The sequence below is a fragment of the Neoarius graeffei genome, chromosome 20 (genome assembly GCF_027579695.1).
Source record: "Neoarius graeffei isolate fNeoGra1 chromosome 20, fNeoGra1.pri, whole genome shotgun sequence".
Lineage (NCBI taxonomy): Eukaryota > Metazoa > Chordata > Actinopteri > Siluriformes > Ariidae > Neoarius > Neoarius graeffei.
Genome location: NC_083588.1, coordinates 46,651,963 through 46,670,774, shown reverse-complemented (window position 1 = coordinate 46,670,774; position 18,812 = coordinate 46,651,963). Strand labels below are relative to the sequence as shown.

Genomic DNA, 18,812 nt, shown 5'->3' with positions numbered 1-18,812 from the left:
GCTAGCAGTGTTTCTATTCACCTTCTTATTGTGCAATTTGAAATGGCAAACTAAAAAGTAATGAAAACATTTGCACTCTCAAATATCGCAAAATACTCACACGGGGTAGTTTTCCAGATGTTTTGATAAAGCAATATTTCACAAAATTGAAATGGAAACATTGTTCATATTTAAGTCACATGCTTGACACGAAGAGCAAATTGAAATGCTGCCTTTCTGAAAAAAATGACCTTGTAAAAGCTATTGCGAGAGGCAAAAACCCAGCTTTAATCACGTGACATCACTTAACGCTAGACTGCCTTTCAGATTTTTCAAGTGTAGGTCATAAAAAGAATTTTCCCTGACACTCAGTTATTTTTGTTTAGTGGACCGAAAGCTACTGAATTCGAATCTCACACTTACACACTCCCCCCGATAGAACAATTAATGTGGCCCCAAATTCTCTTTTTTTTTTTTTTTTTTTTTCCCTGCTTCACCATGACCCAATTCAAGATACTATGTCATGCATCACGTGGTGGGCTTTCCTCGTTCACGCAAGGCATTGCGGGATGCAAATTTGAAACAGGAAAGAAAAATGGAGATGTGAGCGTACGAATGAAACGTGAAAGACCAACTACAGTAACGGAAAGCGAGATGATATGTTGGGAAGGAAAGGAAACGCAGGACCGAACTAATAAATATCGGCGCTCAGCGAACACCTCTGTGTGATCAGCTGTTCGTTTAGTGACAGAATGATGGAACTGTCAGTGCATGGTCAAAGGTAAACCTGTAAATGGCAGTAATGTAACACTGTGGATGCCAGCTGCTGTAAAACCCAAAAGAAGAAAGTAAACCTGCGCACACCGGACTTCCTTTGTCTGTTTGACTGCGTGAAGCGAGCGACTTCATGCACATTATTTGCTGGGAATCCCCTCAAATTAAATAACTTCCCAGCCACAGAATGGCCCGTGTTTGTTTTTTGGGGTTTGTTTGTTTGTTTTGTTGAGCTATTACAGAAATAAACATCACAATGAGCAAATTTCAGAGGGAACTAAATTTCACTGATTTTATGAAATCAAAAGGCTGTTTGTTTAGCTTTAAAGGAGAACTGAAGTCATTTTTAAACTTGCTTTATTTCTTAACGTGTTCCATTACGTTTTCGGTTTTAGGGTCCCTGCATTGAGTGTAGTTTTGAAAACAAGCTGGGACCCAGTATGCCTATGCCATTCTCTATTCCTGTGTTGATAAGAATTAGAAAACATGGAGTATATTTAACCCAGGGGGTAAACCAGTCTAGTCTCCTTCCTGTTTCAAAACAACATCAGAGTGCCCAAGCGGATATTACTTCTAGACTTTCTGTAAAGCTAGCTCTTCTGAACGTTAGATCACTTTCAAACAAGTCATTTTTTTAATTAATGATCTTATCTGCAAACACAATCTTGATTTTTTTTGCTTCTAACTGAAACATGGCTGGATCAAGCAAATAGTGCTACCACCCTTATTGAAGCGGCTCCCCCAAATTTTAATTTCATGAGTGCTACCCGACATGGGAAAGGTGGAGGGATCGCAAATATATTCAAAGCCTCTTTTCAATGTAAACAGTCCTCACTTGGTGATTTTACATCCTTTGAACACTTGTGTGCACTTGTTACATGCTCTCCTAATATATTGTTATTAACTATTTACAGGCCTCCGAGACATTCAGCCAAAGTTTTTCTGGAAGAGTTTGATGAACTGTTGTCAGTCATTTGCTTAGAGTTTGACTGTCTTATTATATCTGGGGATTTTAACTTGCATGTAGATAATCCTGAAAACATTTATGCCAGAGAACTACTTGCACTTATTGACAACTTCAGCCTAGTACAACATGTACAGGGGCCGACCCACTGTCGTGGTCATACCCTTGACCTCGTTATCGCAAAGGGTCTTACTGTTTCTACTACTGTTGTTGACCTGGCCTTATCTGATCATTTCTGTGTTTTCTCTGATGTTTCTATGTCCCCTCACATTCAGAACAGCTCAACGACTATGGTTAGGAGAGTCATAAACGACAGCACGTGTTCTCTTTGAGCAAGCTCTCTCTCGGATCTCAACCAAAATGTCAGACTCTGTAGATGATTTACTGGAAATTTTTTATTTAAATATGACCCAAATTATGGATATTATTCCATTCAAAATCAAGAGTCAATGACCAGCAGAAAGCACCATGGAAGCAATACCCAGCTGTTAAATTGCTAAAGAGAGAATGTAGGAAGACTGAAAGAAAATGGCGCAAATCTAAACTTCACATCCATTATCAAATCCATAAAGAGATGCTTTGTAAATATAATTATGAAATTGGTAAAGCAAGACAGTCTTTCTTCTCCAACATCATCAACAGGAATATGAACAATGCCCATGTGCTATTTTCAACAGTAGAGAAGCTAACTAATCCCCCACCACAATTAGCACCTGAACTTCTCTGTTAATAAATGCAATGAGTTTGCATCCTTCTTCAAAGGTAAAATTGATAAAATACGGCAGAATATTGCTCATAATATATCTCAGTTGCAAATAACTGAAAAGCTGCAATCACCAGTGACACAGACAGACAATTTCAACACAATGTCAGAATTTTGTTTAATTGATTACGAGACTCTTGAAAAAACTGTACAAAATCTCAGTTCCTCAACATCTGAATTGGACATTCTGCCCACCAACTTTTTTAAGTCTGTTCTTCACCTTATAATTACAGATGTGCTTCAGATCATAAATACCGTACATCTCTAGAGACTGGCGTTGTTCCTGTGTCCCTGAAAAAAGCCGTTGTAATGCCCCTACTTAAAAAGAATAATCTGGATGCTTCAGTATTGAACAACTACAGGCCAATATCAAATCTACCATTCATCGGGAAAATCCTTGAAGACAATTTTTTCAATCAATTAACTGCCTTCTTGATATCAAACAGCTGTTTTGATAACTTTCAGTCAGGATTTCATGCCAATCACAGCACTGAAACAGCGCTGATTAAAGTTATAAATGACATGGGTCTTAATACTGATGCAGGCAAAACATCGGTCCTGGTGTTACTGGACCTCAGTGCAGCTTTTGATACTGTTGATCACAACATACTGCTGTATCGACTTGAACACTGGGTTGGGTTGACTGGTAAAGTTATCAATTGGTTAAAATCATACTTAAAAGATAGAAGCTTCTTTGTTACCATGGGAAATTGTACCTCAACATCAATGTCCTTGACCTGTGGTGTCCCCCAGGGGTCGATCCTTGGACCATTACTCAGGGTGTCCACTGAGTCTAAAAAAGTCTAAAATTACACATTTTCAATTTTAGGCCTAAAAAAGTCTAAAATACAGAGATATTTTGCACAGTTGGTCTAAAATCTCATTTGGGTAATTTAAGACCTAGGTTACGTGCAGAATTATTCTGCACGTAGAAAATCTTCCCGGAAGTTCCTTTCAGCACCTAGATGTCACCCGGGATTGGTTAGCATCTAGGTGCTGAAAGGAACTTCTGGGAAGATTTTCTAGTTTCGGTTGTATTGCCAGATTGGGTGGTTTTAAGTGCGTTTTGGTGGGTTTTGAACATATTTTGGGCTGGAAAACGTCAGCAGTATCTGGCAACACTGCCGGCGGGAAGATTTCCTGGTTCCGGTTTACAGCGCTGACTCAGTTCGTGCAATTGCTGGTGTTGCATAGGCTACCGTGTAAGCTCTGTCAATTTCAGCGACAAATTAAAAATGGAAGCGGACGAATTGGTTCCTAAAAGAACTAGTAAGGGGTCAGTCATCTGGCATTTTTTGGATATCGCGAGGAGGACGTGGAACAGCAAATGCCAGTTTGTAAAGTGTGCAAAAAAACCTGTCATCACGAAAGGCAGCAGCACGACAAATATGTTCCATCACCTGAAAACTCACCCGGTACAGTATGAAGAGTCTCTTAAACTCCGAACTACTTGCCCACGAGCTAAAACCCCCCACGAGCTAAACAAACGACCATAGCGGCCTCGTTCTCCAAAGCCACCCCATATGAGAAAACGAGTCAGAGATGGAGAGCTATAACGGATGCAATCACTAACATCATTGCCGAAGACATGATCCCAGTTAGTATAGTGGAAAAAACAGGCTTCCAAAAATTACTAAACACACTCGATCCCAAATATGAGTTGCCTGGTCGCAGACATTTTACAGAGAAGGCAATACCGGAATTATACACATCTGAGAGGCAGAGCCAGAAAACATTCAGTTCAAAAGTGTGCAAAGAGAAAAATTATGTTTTGCAGATCTCTCTCTTCTCTCCCTCAATCTCTCTCTCTCTATTGTGAATGTTCCAGTGGTTCTCAGTAGTCAGGTTAATAGCTTGGAGATCTATTTTTTTAAATAATTTAATGAAAGAGCACTTTTCTTATTTAGGCCGAATGTCTTTCTCAGTGTTGAGCTTGCACTTTACTGATTTGAGCTCTGAGCAGCTCTGTATTGTATTCCCCCTTTGTTGCAATTTTCAAGATTGTTTTTGCAGTTTGTGCCACATCTTTGTTGAATAAAAATAGTCTTATTTTAATTCAATTGTGATTAATCACCAACATGAAAATTTAAAATGTGTTGTTGAAAACCACCTGTAAAGTTAACCAAGCATGTTATTTAATCTGCAGGGATTGTAGTGAAAACAGTAAAGAGTAAAAGTTAGATTTCATGGGGTCCTTTAGAGGAGATTTAAATATATCGAGATATACATCGTATATCGTGAAATGGAGAAAATGTATCGGGATATTCTTTTTTTTCCCATATCGCACAGCCCTATTGTCACGGTTTGTCATTGTGCAAAAGAACACTCAAACTCGGCACCCTGGGTGTAAAGGCACCGGAATCGCACGTGAAAGCGGAGAAGCACCAGGCTGCCCATAAAAGTCTGCAACATTCGCATGCCATCACTCAATTTTGTTCACCGTTGTCAGGTCCAAGCACATCTCGAGGCGGTGTATCGGCTAACTCCGTGCAAACTGTAACGTTACAAAACACACACCGTACGGAATCGAATGCCTCATCCTCAAGTGATTTGCGGGATGTCTTTGGCTCCACTGCAACTTAGTTCCTCATTAATGCAAGAGCGCACCCTAGGGATGTAATGAGTTCATTGGTGAATGATAATAAATTTTGTTATTTTGAAAGTAATTCAGGCTCTCCCAATTTTCTTTATTTTTTTTTTTGTGCGGCAGAAGTCTTAAATTTAACCTGTTATGGTCTTAAAAAGGTCTTAAAAAGTCTTAAATTGAACTTGTTCAAGCCTGCAGAAACCCTGATTACTGTTCAACCTTTATATGCTCCCACTTGGACAAATTATCAAGAACAATTCAATTTTGTATCACTGCTATGCAGATGACACCCAAATTTATTTTGCTCTATCACCTAATGATTATGCCCCCCTTGAATGTCTGTACCAGTGTGTCGATCAAATCACCAACTGGATGTCACAATTTTCTTCAGCTGAACACAGATAAAACAGAAGTAATTCTATTTGGGGGAAAAAAGATGAAAGACTCAGGATTACCACTATTCTTAACACGAAGGGGATTAAAACAAAAGATATGGTTAAAAATCTTGGTGTTTTCATTGACCGCGAGCTAAACTTTGATAGTCACATGAAAGCAATCACTAAATCGGCATTTTATCACCTAAAAAACATTTCCAAACTAAGAGGACTTATGTCAAAAAATGATCTGGAAAAACTTATACATGCCTTTATCTCTAGTAGGGTTGACTACTGCAATGGCCTTTTCACAGGCCTGCCAAAAAAGACCATCAAACGACTTCAGGTGATTCAAAATGCAGCGGCGAGGGTTCTCACACGAACAAAAAGAACAGAGCACATTACTCCAATTCTAAGGTCCCTTCACTGGCTTCCAGTAAGCTACAGAATTGACTTTAAAGCATTGTTGCTGGTGTACAAATCTCTAAATGGTACAGGGCCCAATTACCTCTCTCATATGTTGCAGCAGCGTAACCCAATCAGATCTACCAGATCGCAGCAGCAAAATTTACTGGTAAAACCTGTTGTTAAAACAAAGTGTGGTGAAGCAGCTTTTAGCTACTATGCAGTACAGCTATGGAACCAACTGCCAGAGGACATCAAAAATGCTCCTGCTGTTGGCAGCTTCACATCTAGACTAAAGACCAAGCTGTTCTCAGATGCTTTCTGCAAACTGATAAATATCATCATCTTTACATGTTTTAAACTTTACTTAACTTTTATTCTGTTTTATTCTGCTGTTTTTTACTGAACTTTTACTTCATTTTATTATTTTATTTCTACTATTGTTTAATTCTTATTTTTTTCTCTCTTCTTCCCCCTTTTATTTTATGTAATTTTATTTTCTATTGTTTACTGTTTTGCTTTTACTTCTGTAAAGCACATTGAACTGCCACTGTGTATGAAATGCGCTATATAAATAAACTTGCCTTGCCTTTAATAACCTTATATCGTGACTCATATTGGCAACTAATTGCAATTAAATATTATACTTTTCGGTTTTTAGCCATGTTGAATTTAGTTCGTTTGGTCCACGGCGGGCGTCGCTTATCCGTGCGATCTTCACGAGACTTGTGTGAGACTTCGAAATGTGAAGTGTCAGCCAGGTGTCAGTGCCGCCATTTTGAAAACTGTTTTCCAAATGAAATATTGCACAAAAACGAGTTTAAATGACCATTACTGCCTACTTTTTTCAAACTTTCCTGATTGCTATCAAAACAAACACAACTTCCGGCTTGATTACATCAGCATTCGAAAGAGGGCGCGCGCGTCTTTTGACAACGTTGGCAGATGTTGGTCACTTTGATTTACTTCCGTCCTACGATGTCTCGCACAGGTCTCAACGCATCTCGTTTACGGCCATTGCTTTGACATATGGACTGATATATTACATAGCATATTTCAAACACTCATAACTTGCTATAGCAGTGACAAAATAGCGATCAAAAATGCATTCCTGTATTTAATAAAATGAGAGAATTTAGATGATTTTTAAAAAAAGTTTGCCTTCAGTTTTCCTTTAATAGCAACACAGACCATTTGCAGTTGTTTTGTCAACTTAATTTTTAAAAATTGTGTGTAAAACTGCAATGGAAACCTGGCTACTGTTACAAGTTCTGGCTAGAAATTCGTTCTAAAAAATACTAAATACATTTACTTCACAAAAATCAAACAAAACAATTACAACTGCCTGTGTGAGCTTTTACTACAGAAAACAGTATTAGAACAAGTATGTTCATATAAACCTGTGCTTTTCTATTATTTTAACTTAATCATTACTTGACCAATCTAGAATTTTATTTTTCATGGTTGATCTCGCATCATTTTCTTTCTTTTCTTTTTCTTTCTCTTCCCCTCTGTAGGTCATGGAGGCTATCCAGAAAGCCCACGATGGCAAACCAGTGGAGAAGATCACCAAGAGCCGCCCGCCTTGCGTCATACTCTAACTCCAAGCTTTTAATTACCTCACAAACAGCAAAGCTACAGTATAAGTGAAAATATTGTGACTGTGTGTAACCGATCATCCGATGTCTCCTTTTGCCTCTGCTTCTGTCAAGGTGGTTTTTTTGGACATAAATGATTAGTGTAGCTAAAAGCTAAAGGTTACACTATGAAGCACTTGGTCCAGTCACCGTCAAACCTGGAGCTGAGGCGAAGGAGAGACATCCAGGTGTGCATTAAAGTTGTTCAGTCATCTGTATGTTAAAGGGGGGGGAGGAAAAAGGCTTTCTAGAAGTATTTGTAATATTTAATACTTGAGTCAGTTTTTTAATTTATCTGACGAGTTATGAAGCGGTATGTAATGTTGTAAAATCAGACTTGAAACATTACTTTCTTGATGCTACCTTGATTTTTCAATTACTAATATAAAATCATGACGACAATAAGACTGCTGGAGTAATTACAGTTGCGCTCAGAAATACAAGCAAGCACTTAATTTTGTTAAAGGAACAGTCCACCGTACTTCCATAATGAAATATGCTCTTATCTGAATTGAGACGAGCTGCTCCGTACCTCTCCGAGCTTTGCGCGACCTCCCAGTCAGTCAGATGCGCTGTCACTCCTGTTAGCAATGTAGCTAGGCTCAGCATGGCCAACGGTATTTTTTGGGGCTGTAGTTCGATGCGACCAAACTCTTCCGCGTTTTTCCTGTTTACATAGGTTTATATGACCAGTGATATGAAACAAGTTCAGTTACACAAATTGAAACGTAGCGATTTTCTATGCTATGGAAAGTCCGCACTATAATGACAGGCGTACTAACACCTTCTGCGCGCTTCGGCAGCGCATTGATATCTGAGCTCCGTATCAATGCGCTGCCGAAGCGCGCAGAAGGTGTTAGTACGCCTGTATAGCATAGAAAATCGCTACGTTTCAATTTGTGTAACTGAACTTGTTTCATGTCACTGGTCATATAAACCTATGTAAACAGGAAAAACGCGGAAGAGTTTGGTCGCATCTAACTACAGCCCCAAAAAATACCGTTGGCCATACTGAGCCTAGCTACATTGCTAACAGGAGTGACGGCGCGTCTGACTGACTGGGAGGTCGCACAAAGCTCGGAGAGGTACGGAGCAGCTCGTCTCAATTCAGATAAGAGCATATTTCCTTATGGAAGTACGGTGGACTGTTCCTTTAATGCTTAACAAATCACACAAAGTAACCTTTTTTAATAATAAAATCCATTTCCTTTGCAGAAACTGGTGAAGACTGAAATGGCTTTTTCATAATGTTTCCTTTTGATTATTTTGTGCGATTTACTTCCTGATCAAACAAAACCACTTTGTTGCGTATGTGGATTTTTTTTTCCCTCTAATCTGCCTTATAGCTTTTGAATACAATTAAAATAATTTAGTTAGCACCTTGTCAGGGACAGAGAACTTGTAGTTCTGGTCAGACTTGTTTTGCCTGTGCATGCTGTGTAACCTGATAACAGCTTTGTCAAACAAAATCATAAATGAATTCTGCTGTTTAACACTGGGCGATTACTGTCTCATTTCTACAGCATCAGAGAGCAAATACTGATCATGTCTAACTTGGCAGTTTAAGTTTAAATACAGGTTGTCTTCTCTTACTACCTTAGATTCTAATCCCGACTGCCCTTTATCTTTTCAGCTCGTCGTATTTTCCATGTGCGCAAGTCACTATGACTCAGCAAATTGACAGTCTCTACACACCCTGTTTCTCAGTTAATATTGTTTATGCCAAAGTTCCAACTGGGTCACAACCTGCTAAATGCTTGAATTTAAAAAAAAAAAAATTCCTTTCATAGCTGGTCATTGCTACTGTGTGCATGTGTAAGGGGGGCAATAAGTTATAATAATCCCTGACAATAAGTTATCTAGTGATTTGAGTTGGGAACTTTGGAGCTGCATCTTCTTCCTATTATTATTTTTTTATACTTCCATTTCTGTCTTTTACTGATTAACTTTTCAATCATTCTTGGTGCCCTTTAGTTGTGAACCTGGTCCGTACTTGCAAAGCCTGATTTAAGCCGGTATCTCACTGGGCTGCGGCAAATTGCGAACGTCATTTGCGAGAGAGTTTCAAAAGTGTTTTGAAACATTCACGTGGCTTCTCAATTTCCTCGCATGAGTCGCAAAGTGTCGCTCCTTTATCGCTGAAATTTTGAACATGTTCAAAAAATTTGTGCGACAAAATCTCTCTCAAAATAGCCGCAAATGCGTCACTGGTGTCACAAAGCCATCCCGAACCCTTCTCAAGTCAGTTTCCGTGAGACAGGAAGTGCGAGTGTATCTCATTGGGCTGTGGCAGCCTGCGACTAGTTGGAGACACACAACAATTGCGATAAAATATGCGAATATCAATTCAGTGTGATTCCAAGTGAAAATTGTCGCTAATTCGCATATTTTATCGCAATTATTGTCTCTCCAATTAGTCGCAGGCTGTCACAGCCCAGTGAGATACTACCCTTACAGGCTAGAAAACACTGAAGTAAAAAGGTTAGCGAAGTAAAGATTGTCTGTTCGTGACATTTCTACAGCTATCATTTACTAGCTAAAGAAGTGAATTTAAATTGAGGGGGGTTTTGTTTGGGTTTTTTTTTTTTTTTAGAAACATTGTAACCAAGCCTTTTTTTTTTTTTTTTTAAAGACCTCTTTTTGATGGCGCTTCTTACGGCCATATCGTCTTGAAAATGTCAGGTCTTGTCTGATCTCAGAAGCCAAGTCAAGTTGGGCCTGCTTAGTACTCAAATGAGAGACCATCTAGAAATACCTGGTACTTATTAGCCTTTCAGTCTGACCATTGGGGGGTCTTTCTTTCCTCTTTACATGTTGTTTGGGGAGAAAATTTTGCTTCAATTTTGAAACCGACTAACTACACACATGCGTACGTGAATATGGCGGTGCAGTGGATAGCACTCGTCTCACAGCGAGCAGGTTCTGAGGTTGAACCTGCTGGTTGACTGGGGCCTTTTCATGTGGTTTGCATGTTCTCATGTTTGTGTGGGTTTCCTCTGGGCGCTCTCGTTTCCTCCCACAGTCAAGACGTGCAGATTAGGTCAACTAACCACTCTAAATTGCCCATAGGTGTGAGTGTGAATGGCTGTCTGTCTCTGGCCAAGTTTACATTAGACCGTATCTGTCTCGTTTTCTTTGCGGATGCACTGTCCGTTTACATTAAAACGCCGGGAAACGGGAATCCGCCAGGGTCCACGTATTCAATCCAGATCGTGTCTGGTCCGGTGCTGTGTAAACATTGAGAATACGCGGATACGCTGTGCTGAGCTCTAGCTGGCGTTGTCATTGGACAACGTCACTGTGACATCCACCTTCCTGATTCGCTGGCGTTGGTCATGTGACGCAACTGCTGAAAAACGGCGCGGACTTCCGCCTTGTATCACCTTTCATTAAAGAGTATAAAAGTATGAAAATACTGCAAATACTGATGCAAATACTGCCCATTGTGTAGTTATGATTGTCTTTAGGCTTGCCATCCTTCCACTTGCAAGTGGTAAGTGACGCGCATGCCCGATATGCACTGGGATCTCACACACAGCGGCTCAGTCCCGAATCACTGCTCGTGCGCTTCACTCGCGCACTCTGTGAGCTGCGCAGGGCCGGAGTGCGCACCCTCCAGAGGGCACTCGCTGTTCAGGGTGGAGTGATTTGGAGCGCAGGATGCCTGCGGAGCCGAGCGTATCCGTGTATTGGCGTTGCTGTGTGCACGCTAATCGTTTTAAAAACGTTAATCTGATGATCTGCTGATACAGTCTAATGTAAACCCCACCTCTGTATGACAGCTGACACTGGGTGAGATTCAAGCTCACTCACGACCTGCAATGGATAAGTGGTATAGAAAATAAATTAATGAATAAATTATTTGCTGAAAAATGAGAGATTTCAAGCTACAGCATTTCATTGTTAACTACATTAGCTTTGTAAAACAAAGGGTTTTTTTAATAGCTAGTATTATTTTAGGGGAAATGCATGAATGTTTGATTGCTTGCGTCCCTTTTCTTTCAGATTCCGTTTTGTTTTTTTTAAAAATGCACTATACTGCTGTGGATGATTACAGCAATGTATTTTTTTTTCATAAGTACTCAAGTTTTCTGTTCTCTGTAAGGCAAACTACACTTGCAATGAAAACATGTTGCAAGCCTTCCTCTTTAACAACCTGAAGAATCCTGAGATGAAGAAAGCAGTGTTATCAGAACAAATGTAATTGAGGGGAATTCACTTTTCTGTGTGGAGGCAATACTGCTGTTGACATAAATGAATACAGGAAGTGAAACTACTGAGAAACAACCAGTACATCATGATACTTCCAAACACCCATGCGCTGATTCCAGTGGTGGCTGCTGGTTTTTAAAACAGGGGAAGCCCATTTTACGCATTCATCGTAAAACCTGTAGGCCGGATATCAAAGCATAGAAAAGTGTGCCCCATTAGCACAGTGAACTAGACAACCCTACCTAGTGGCAGAAAGTATTTTTGCTTGTACATTTCATGTTATAGTCTGGCTTGCCAGGCTAGTGCCTCATATTCTTAATCAAAAATATCAAACATCCAAAAATCACTGGCTATTCAACGAAGAGCCTTGAACATCATACCCTGATATGCAACACAGAGTCTTTAACACAACACCCAGCTGTGCAACACATCCTTGAACATCATCTGCAACACAGTCTGGAAATTCATAACCAGGTAGGCTATGCAACACACAGAACCTTGAACATTATACCCAGGTATAACCTATAACACAGAGCCCACCATTCTCTTAACATTACTGAACAATATACACACTTCAGATTCATCAACATGAACACTATTTATACACAAATTCTGCCCTCCGCTCCTTTTCCAGAAAATGGTCTGTGACCCTGTCATACCAGCTGGTTGTGCTTTCCAGAGACTTCACCAATTTCTGTTAGCAGCTAGCACTACAGATCCCAATAAGGCTCAAGCTAGCCTACAACCAGATTGAACTACAAATGAAATAAACGAGTGAATTCACGAATGATCAAACTGATAGAATGGATGAAAGTTAACAGAGCACAACGAGTAATATTTACATTTATTTACAGAGTAATGTACAGAGACATCAATGAGAAGAACCGTTTATATGAAAAGAAATTCGGACAGCACTTTGGCACACGACTACACTTTCTCGACGTCCGCTAGGGACTGACTGATCATACTTCCGTGTTCCTCGCCGAAGTACCGCCCTCCTCATGTCTTTCAAACACTACCTCCAATAATCCTTTATCAGCCCGGCTTCTTGTCCCTCCCACTGTCTCGTTAGTCCCAGAGAAGCCCGACTTCCCTGGAAGTGACGATTTTGTTGATTTTAACCAATAACAACTAGCCGAAATTGGCTGTTCAGAGCCATCTCGTAGACAGCAACGGATACCGGGCTGCCAGTCAGTGTTGCCAGATACTGCTGACGTTTTCCATCCCAAAATATATTCAAAACCTGCCAAAATACACTTAAAACCGCCCAATCTGGCAACACTGCTGCTAGTCCATAGAGCCCATTGAAATGAGAAAGGTTACAGCCTGGCAGAAAAGGTGATTCTCGTAGCGAACTGCAAGTTCGTCAGACATCACTCAAATAAGTTACAGGATAGTTATGAACATAAATACAATCTTGGACATATGTTATGCAAGTTATTGTTTTAATGAGAATTCAACATCGTAGACGCCGCAGTTTGGGGAGAGAATTTTAGGGGAAGCTCGGCTTCCCTTGTTGTCTCTGAGAAATCGCCCCTGGCTGATTCGCTTTCACATGACATAGCTGTATATCAACTCTCCTTGTTCTAGGGGGTCAATACAAGAAAGCATCAAAAGAATATGTGGGTGGCACCTAATTTCACCAACAGTACATCTCACACAAATACATCTTTATATCACGTCACTGCTACATTGTAAATCACGTATTTTTGTTACAGGAACTGTAATTATCATGATGATGATGATGATGATGATAATACTACTGTGCTGTTGAATTCTGATTGGTCAGAAGGTGTTGATTAATTGTCTATAACAGCAGCTCAGACAGTCGTGCATTACAGGGACTCCGGGGGGCTACAACCCTGCCAGCCCCCCACTTCACACACAAATTGTTGATATGGTAAATGAGATGATTATAACCCTAACCCTAACTGCAACTAAACATTTCCGGTAACTGTTGATCAGTCCTGTACACTGGCTTGGAGGAATTTTAGCCCATTCCTCCATACAGAACAGCTTCTACTCTGGGATGTTGGTGGGTTTCCTCACATGAACTGCTCGCTTCAGGTCCTTCCACAATATTTCGATTGGATTAAGATCAGGACTTTGACTTGGCCATTCCAAAACATTAACTTTATTCTTCTTTAACCTTTCTTTGGTAGAATGACTTGTGTGCTTAGGGTCGTTGTCTTGCTGCATGACCCACCTTCTCTTGAGATTCAGTTCATGGACAGATGTCCTGACATTTTCCTTTAGAATTCACTGGTATAATTCAGAATTCATTGTTCCATCAATGATGGCAAGCCGTCCTGGCCCAGATGCAGCAAAACAGGCCCAAACCATGATACTACCACCACCATGTTTCACAGATGGCATAAGGTTCTTATGCTGGAATGCAGTGTTTTCCTTTCTCCAAACATAACGCTTCTCATTTAAACCAAAAAGTTCTATTTTGGTCTGATCCGTCCACAAAACATCTTTCCAGTAGCCTTCTGGCTTGTCCATGTGTTCTTTAGCAAACTGCAGATGGGCAGCAATGTTCTTTTTGGAGAGCAGTGGCTTTCTCCTTGCAATCCTGCTGTGCACACCATTGTTGTTCAGTGTTCTCCTGATGTTGGACTCATGAACCTTAACATTAGCTAATGTGAGAGAGGCCTTCAGTTGCTTAGAAGTTACCCTGGAGTCCTTTGTGACCTCACTGACTGTTACGCACCTTGCTCTTGGAGTGATCTTTGTTGGTCGACCACTCTTGGGGAGGGTAACAATGGTCTTGAATTTCCTCCATTTGTACACAATCTGTCTGACTGTGGATTGGTGGAGTCCAAACTCTTTAGAGATGGTTTTGTAACCTTTTCCAGCCTGATGAGCATCAACAACACTTTTTCTGAGATCCTCAGAAATCTCCTTTTGTTCGTGCCATGATACACTTCCACGAACATGTTATGAAGATCAGACTTTGATAGATCCCTGTTCTTTAAATAAAACAGGTTGCCCACTCACACCTGATTATCCCATTGATTGAAAACACCTGACTCTAATTTCACCTTCAAATTAACTGCCAATCCTAGAGGTTCACATACTTTTGCCACTCCCAGATATGTAATATTGGATAATTTTCCTCAATAAATAAATGACCAAGTATAATATTTTTGTCTCATTTGTTTAACTGGGTTCTCTTTATCTACTTTTAGGACTTGTGTGAAAATCTGATGATGTTTTAGGTCATATTTATGCAGAAATATAGAAAATTCTAAAGGGTTCACAAACTTTCAAGCACCACTGTACATGTGTACGTGAATATGGCGGTGCAGTGGATAGCACTCGCCTCACAGCGACCAGGTTCTGAGGTTGAACTTGCTGGTTGACTGGGGCCTTTTCATGTGGTTTGCATGTTCTCATGTTTGTGTGGGTTTCCTCTGGGTGCTCTCGTTTCCTCCCACAGTCAAAAGACATGCAGATTAGGTCAACTGACCACTCTAAGGCCCTGTCCACATGGCAACGGATTCAGGTGAATCCAATACAATTGTTTATCGTTTCGGCCTGGCGTCCACACGGCACCGGCGTTTTGGGTGCCCCAAAATGCAGTCTTTTGAGAACGGGTTCCAGAGTGGAAAGATCTGGCAACGTTGCCGTTGCGAAGTCGTCTGGATGAGTAGAACGGATTTGTTTATGATGACGTCACAACCACATGACTGTGAGTGCTTCATGCCGGGTAGAAGTGTAACGAACTCGATGCGAGTTGTCAACAAATCCTATAACTTGGTTCATGAAATGCGCTTACAAAATATTTTCACTGTGAATATTTATTGTGTAATGGTGCAAAGTGAGAGAGAGAGAGAGAGAGAGAGAGAGAGAGAAAATAGCCCTTAGGGCAGAGTCAATCCCGCCAGCAAAAATAGGGAAAAAAAGGAGCGATCTCACCTCTTCAGATGTTGGTTTAAGTCCTACAATACATTCCTCAAAAAGGGCGTAGAAGAGCAAATTAATCCATCAACGTGTAGCATTCAATTTATTCCGGACCATTAAAGACGCCGCCTTCCGCGTAGAATCATACGTCATCCTTGCCGCCATATTGGATAGGTCAAAGCGGAGAATAAAGATGCCTGATTCATGTACTGCGTTTAACTGTACCAACAGGTTTGCCGTCCAAACGAGATCACATGGGATTACCTTTCACAGGTGAGACTGGAAAAATACTTTTCATTGTATTTGGTCATTATAATGTAATTTTACGAACAGATTTTTCTGACTTTGTGGCTAATATGAAGTCTCGCGCGTAATAGTTTATGCGCATGCGTCCTTACTTCTTCTATTGTTCTGGTGTCTCTGAAGGGACCATCTTACAGCGCCCCTAGAGGTGTGGCATGTGTATTGCATCGTTTTCAGCAAGCGTTGCGTTGCCATATGGACCTGATATTTTACTGATCGTTGCCCATTTGGACGCGATATTTTTTTAAATAACATCTCTTTGCTGTTGTCGTGTGGATGTAGCCTAAATTGCCCATAGGTGTGAGTGTGAATGGCTGTCTGTCTCTGTATGACAGCTGACACTGGGTGAGATTCAAGCCCACTCACGACCTGCAATGGATAAGTGGTATAGAAAATAAATTAATGAATAAATTCTTTGCTGAAAAATGAGAGATTTCAAGCTACAGCATTTAATTGTTAACTACATTAGCTTTGTAAAACAAAGGGTTTTTTAATAGCTAGTATTATTTTAGGGGAAATGCATGAATGTTTGATTGCTTGAGTCCCTTTTCTTTCAGATTCCGTTTTGTTTTTTTAAAAAAATGCACTATACTGCTGTAGATGATTACAGCAATGTATTTTTTTCATAAGTACTCAAGTTTTCTGCTCGCTGTAAGGCAAACCACACTTGCAATGAAAACATGTTGCAACCCTTCCTCTTTAACAACCTGAAGAATCCTGAGATGAAGAAAGCAGTGTTATCAGAACAAATGTAATCGAGGGGAATTCACTTTTCTGTGTGGAGGCAATACTGCTGTTGACATAAATGAATACAGGAAGTGAAACTACTGAGAAACAACCAGTATATCATGATACTTCCAAACACGCATGCGCTGATTCGCTTTCACATGACGTAGCTGTATATCAACTCTTCTTGTTCTAGGGGGCCAATACAAGAAAGCATCAAAAGAATGTGTGGGTGGCACCTAATTTCACCAACAGTACATCTTGCACAAATATATCTTTATATCACGTCACTGCTACATTGTAAATCACGTATTTTTGTTACAGGAACTGTAATTATCATGATGATGATGATACTATTGTGCTGTTTAATTCTTCATTCTGATTGGTCAGAAGGTGTTGATTCATTGTCTATAACAGCAGCTCAGACAGTCGTGCATTACAGGGACTCCGGGGGGCTACAACCCTGCCAGCCCCCCACTTCACACAAATTGTTGATATGGTAAATGAGATGATTATATCAAATTTATGGGAGGAGTCCAGTGCTTTGTGAGGTAGATCAGGATTAGCCTGATCCATCCTGATGCCCTACGTCTGGCTGGAGTCTCATCCTATTGCTCCTGTGGAGGACGGTCCCATATGGACAGTAGAAAGTCGCACTTGGAAGACGGCTCTGGACACTTACAGTAATGCTTTTATGGCTGAGAACTGCAGTTGTCATGAACAGTTCTGCACTCAAGTTTCCATCGATGAACAGTTTATAACTTCAACAAAACAGACTTCATGTTAAAACTATAATGAATCTCCTGGTTTCACTTTGTGACTCTATAGGACACTCTTATAGAAGCGATTTATTTATAATCACTATCTGTCATCACCCAGATGAGGATGGGTTCCCTTTTGAGTCTGGTTCCTCTCGAGGTTTCTTCCTCATGTCATCTGAGGGAGTTTTTCCTTGCCACCGTTGCCACAGGCTCGCTCATTGGGGATAAATTAGGGACAAAATTAGTTCATGTTTAAAGTCATTAAATTTCTGTAAAGCTGCTTTGCAACAATGTCTATTGTTAAAAGTGAAAAATGACTTGACTTGAAGTAGGAGTAAGTTTTCTGCCATACAAGGCTTTCTGGTGGGCGGCACGGTGGTGTAGTGGTTAGCGCTGTCGCCTCACAGCAAGAAGGTCCGGGTTCAAGCCCCGTGGCCAGCGAGGGCCTTTCTGTGTGGAGTTTGCATGTTCTCCCCGTGGGTTTCCTCCGGGTGCTCCGGTTTCCCCCACAGTCCAAAGACATGCAGGTTAGGTTAACTGGTGACTAAATTGACCGTAGGTGTCACACGGAACTCTTTCAGTACCGGCGCCAGGTGCCAATGCACCACACTACACAAACACCTGATACCATACATATTTATGTTGAGCTACTGCTAATTACCAGCTAACTAACTCTGTGGGTGCACACACAAGTTGTTTGTAGCAATAGTTTCATAACAAAAGTACCTCATAGTTAAATGATCACACACACATGGGTTTCAGTACAATCTTTAATAACTTATTTTAGCGTGGTGAGTGGGAGCCACGTTTGTTTGCTTCTGTTCTCTCCTGCAGCACTTCCGAGTAACCAAAGGACCCGAACTGTGGAAGCCGGCTGTCTTTGTAGTGCCAGTCTCGTTACAAGCTAATGATTTCATCCAATTAAGATAATTAAGAGTAAATTAAGAATTGTAGTGAAGCCAGGGTTTTGTAATGTAAACAGTTGTTTTGTATGAGAGAAATGTAAGACTTTTGCTATTTATAAATCTTGCCATTGTTATGTAAATGGAGGATAAATGGGGTTTTGGTTGTCTACAGCTGTTTGTGTTAATTGTAGGGGGAGGGGCTAGTGACTATTTAAGCCATAGACATCCTAATACATAGACGGAGCATCCAATGTAAATTCTAAAAGTGCTGATGAGACGCAGGGCCGCCATCTTGGAGTGGTGATCCGCTGCACTCAGTGTAATACTAAATACATTAGATATAAACAGCTTAACGTTTTTCTATCGGCTACAACCACCAATCTGTTGCAAATAAAATGCGGTTTTAACAATCTAAATCCATTATAATGATTCAAATGTGTGTATGTTTTCTTTAAATAGATTGTTAAGAACATATCAAAGGGGAAATTAATCTAGTCAGTGAATTTATAAGAGCCT

General features: G+C 40.4%; 1 protein-coding gene across 1 annotated transcript in view; it reads left to right on the top strand.

The window, feature by feature from the left end:
• selenow2a (selenoprotein W, 2a) overlaps nucleotides 1-7,888 on the top strand; it is a 40,257-nt gene extending 32,369 nt beyond the window's left edge. Inside the window, exon 4 of the mRNA XM_060902649.1 lies at nucleotides 7,364-7,888. Within this exon, the coding sequence (XP_060758632.1) occupies nucleotides 7,364-7,447 (84 nt within the window). The 3' untranslated portion in view covers nucleotides 7,448-7,888. The remainder of the gene's footprint in view (nucleotides 1-7,363) is intronic.
• Nucleotides 7,889-18,812: the final 10,924 nt, after the last annotated feature.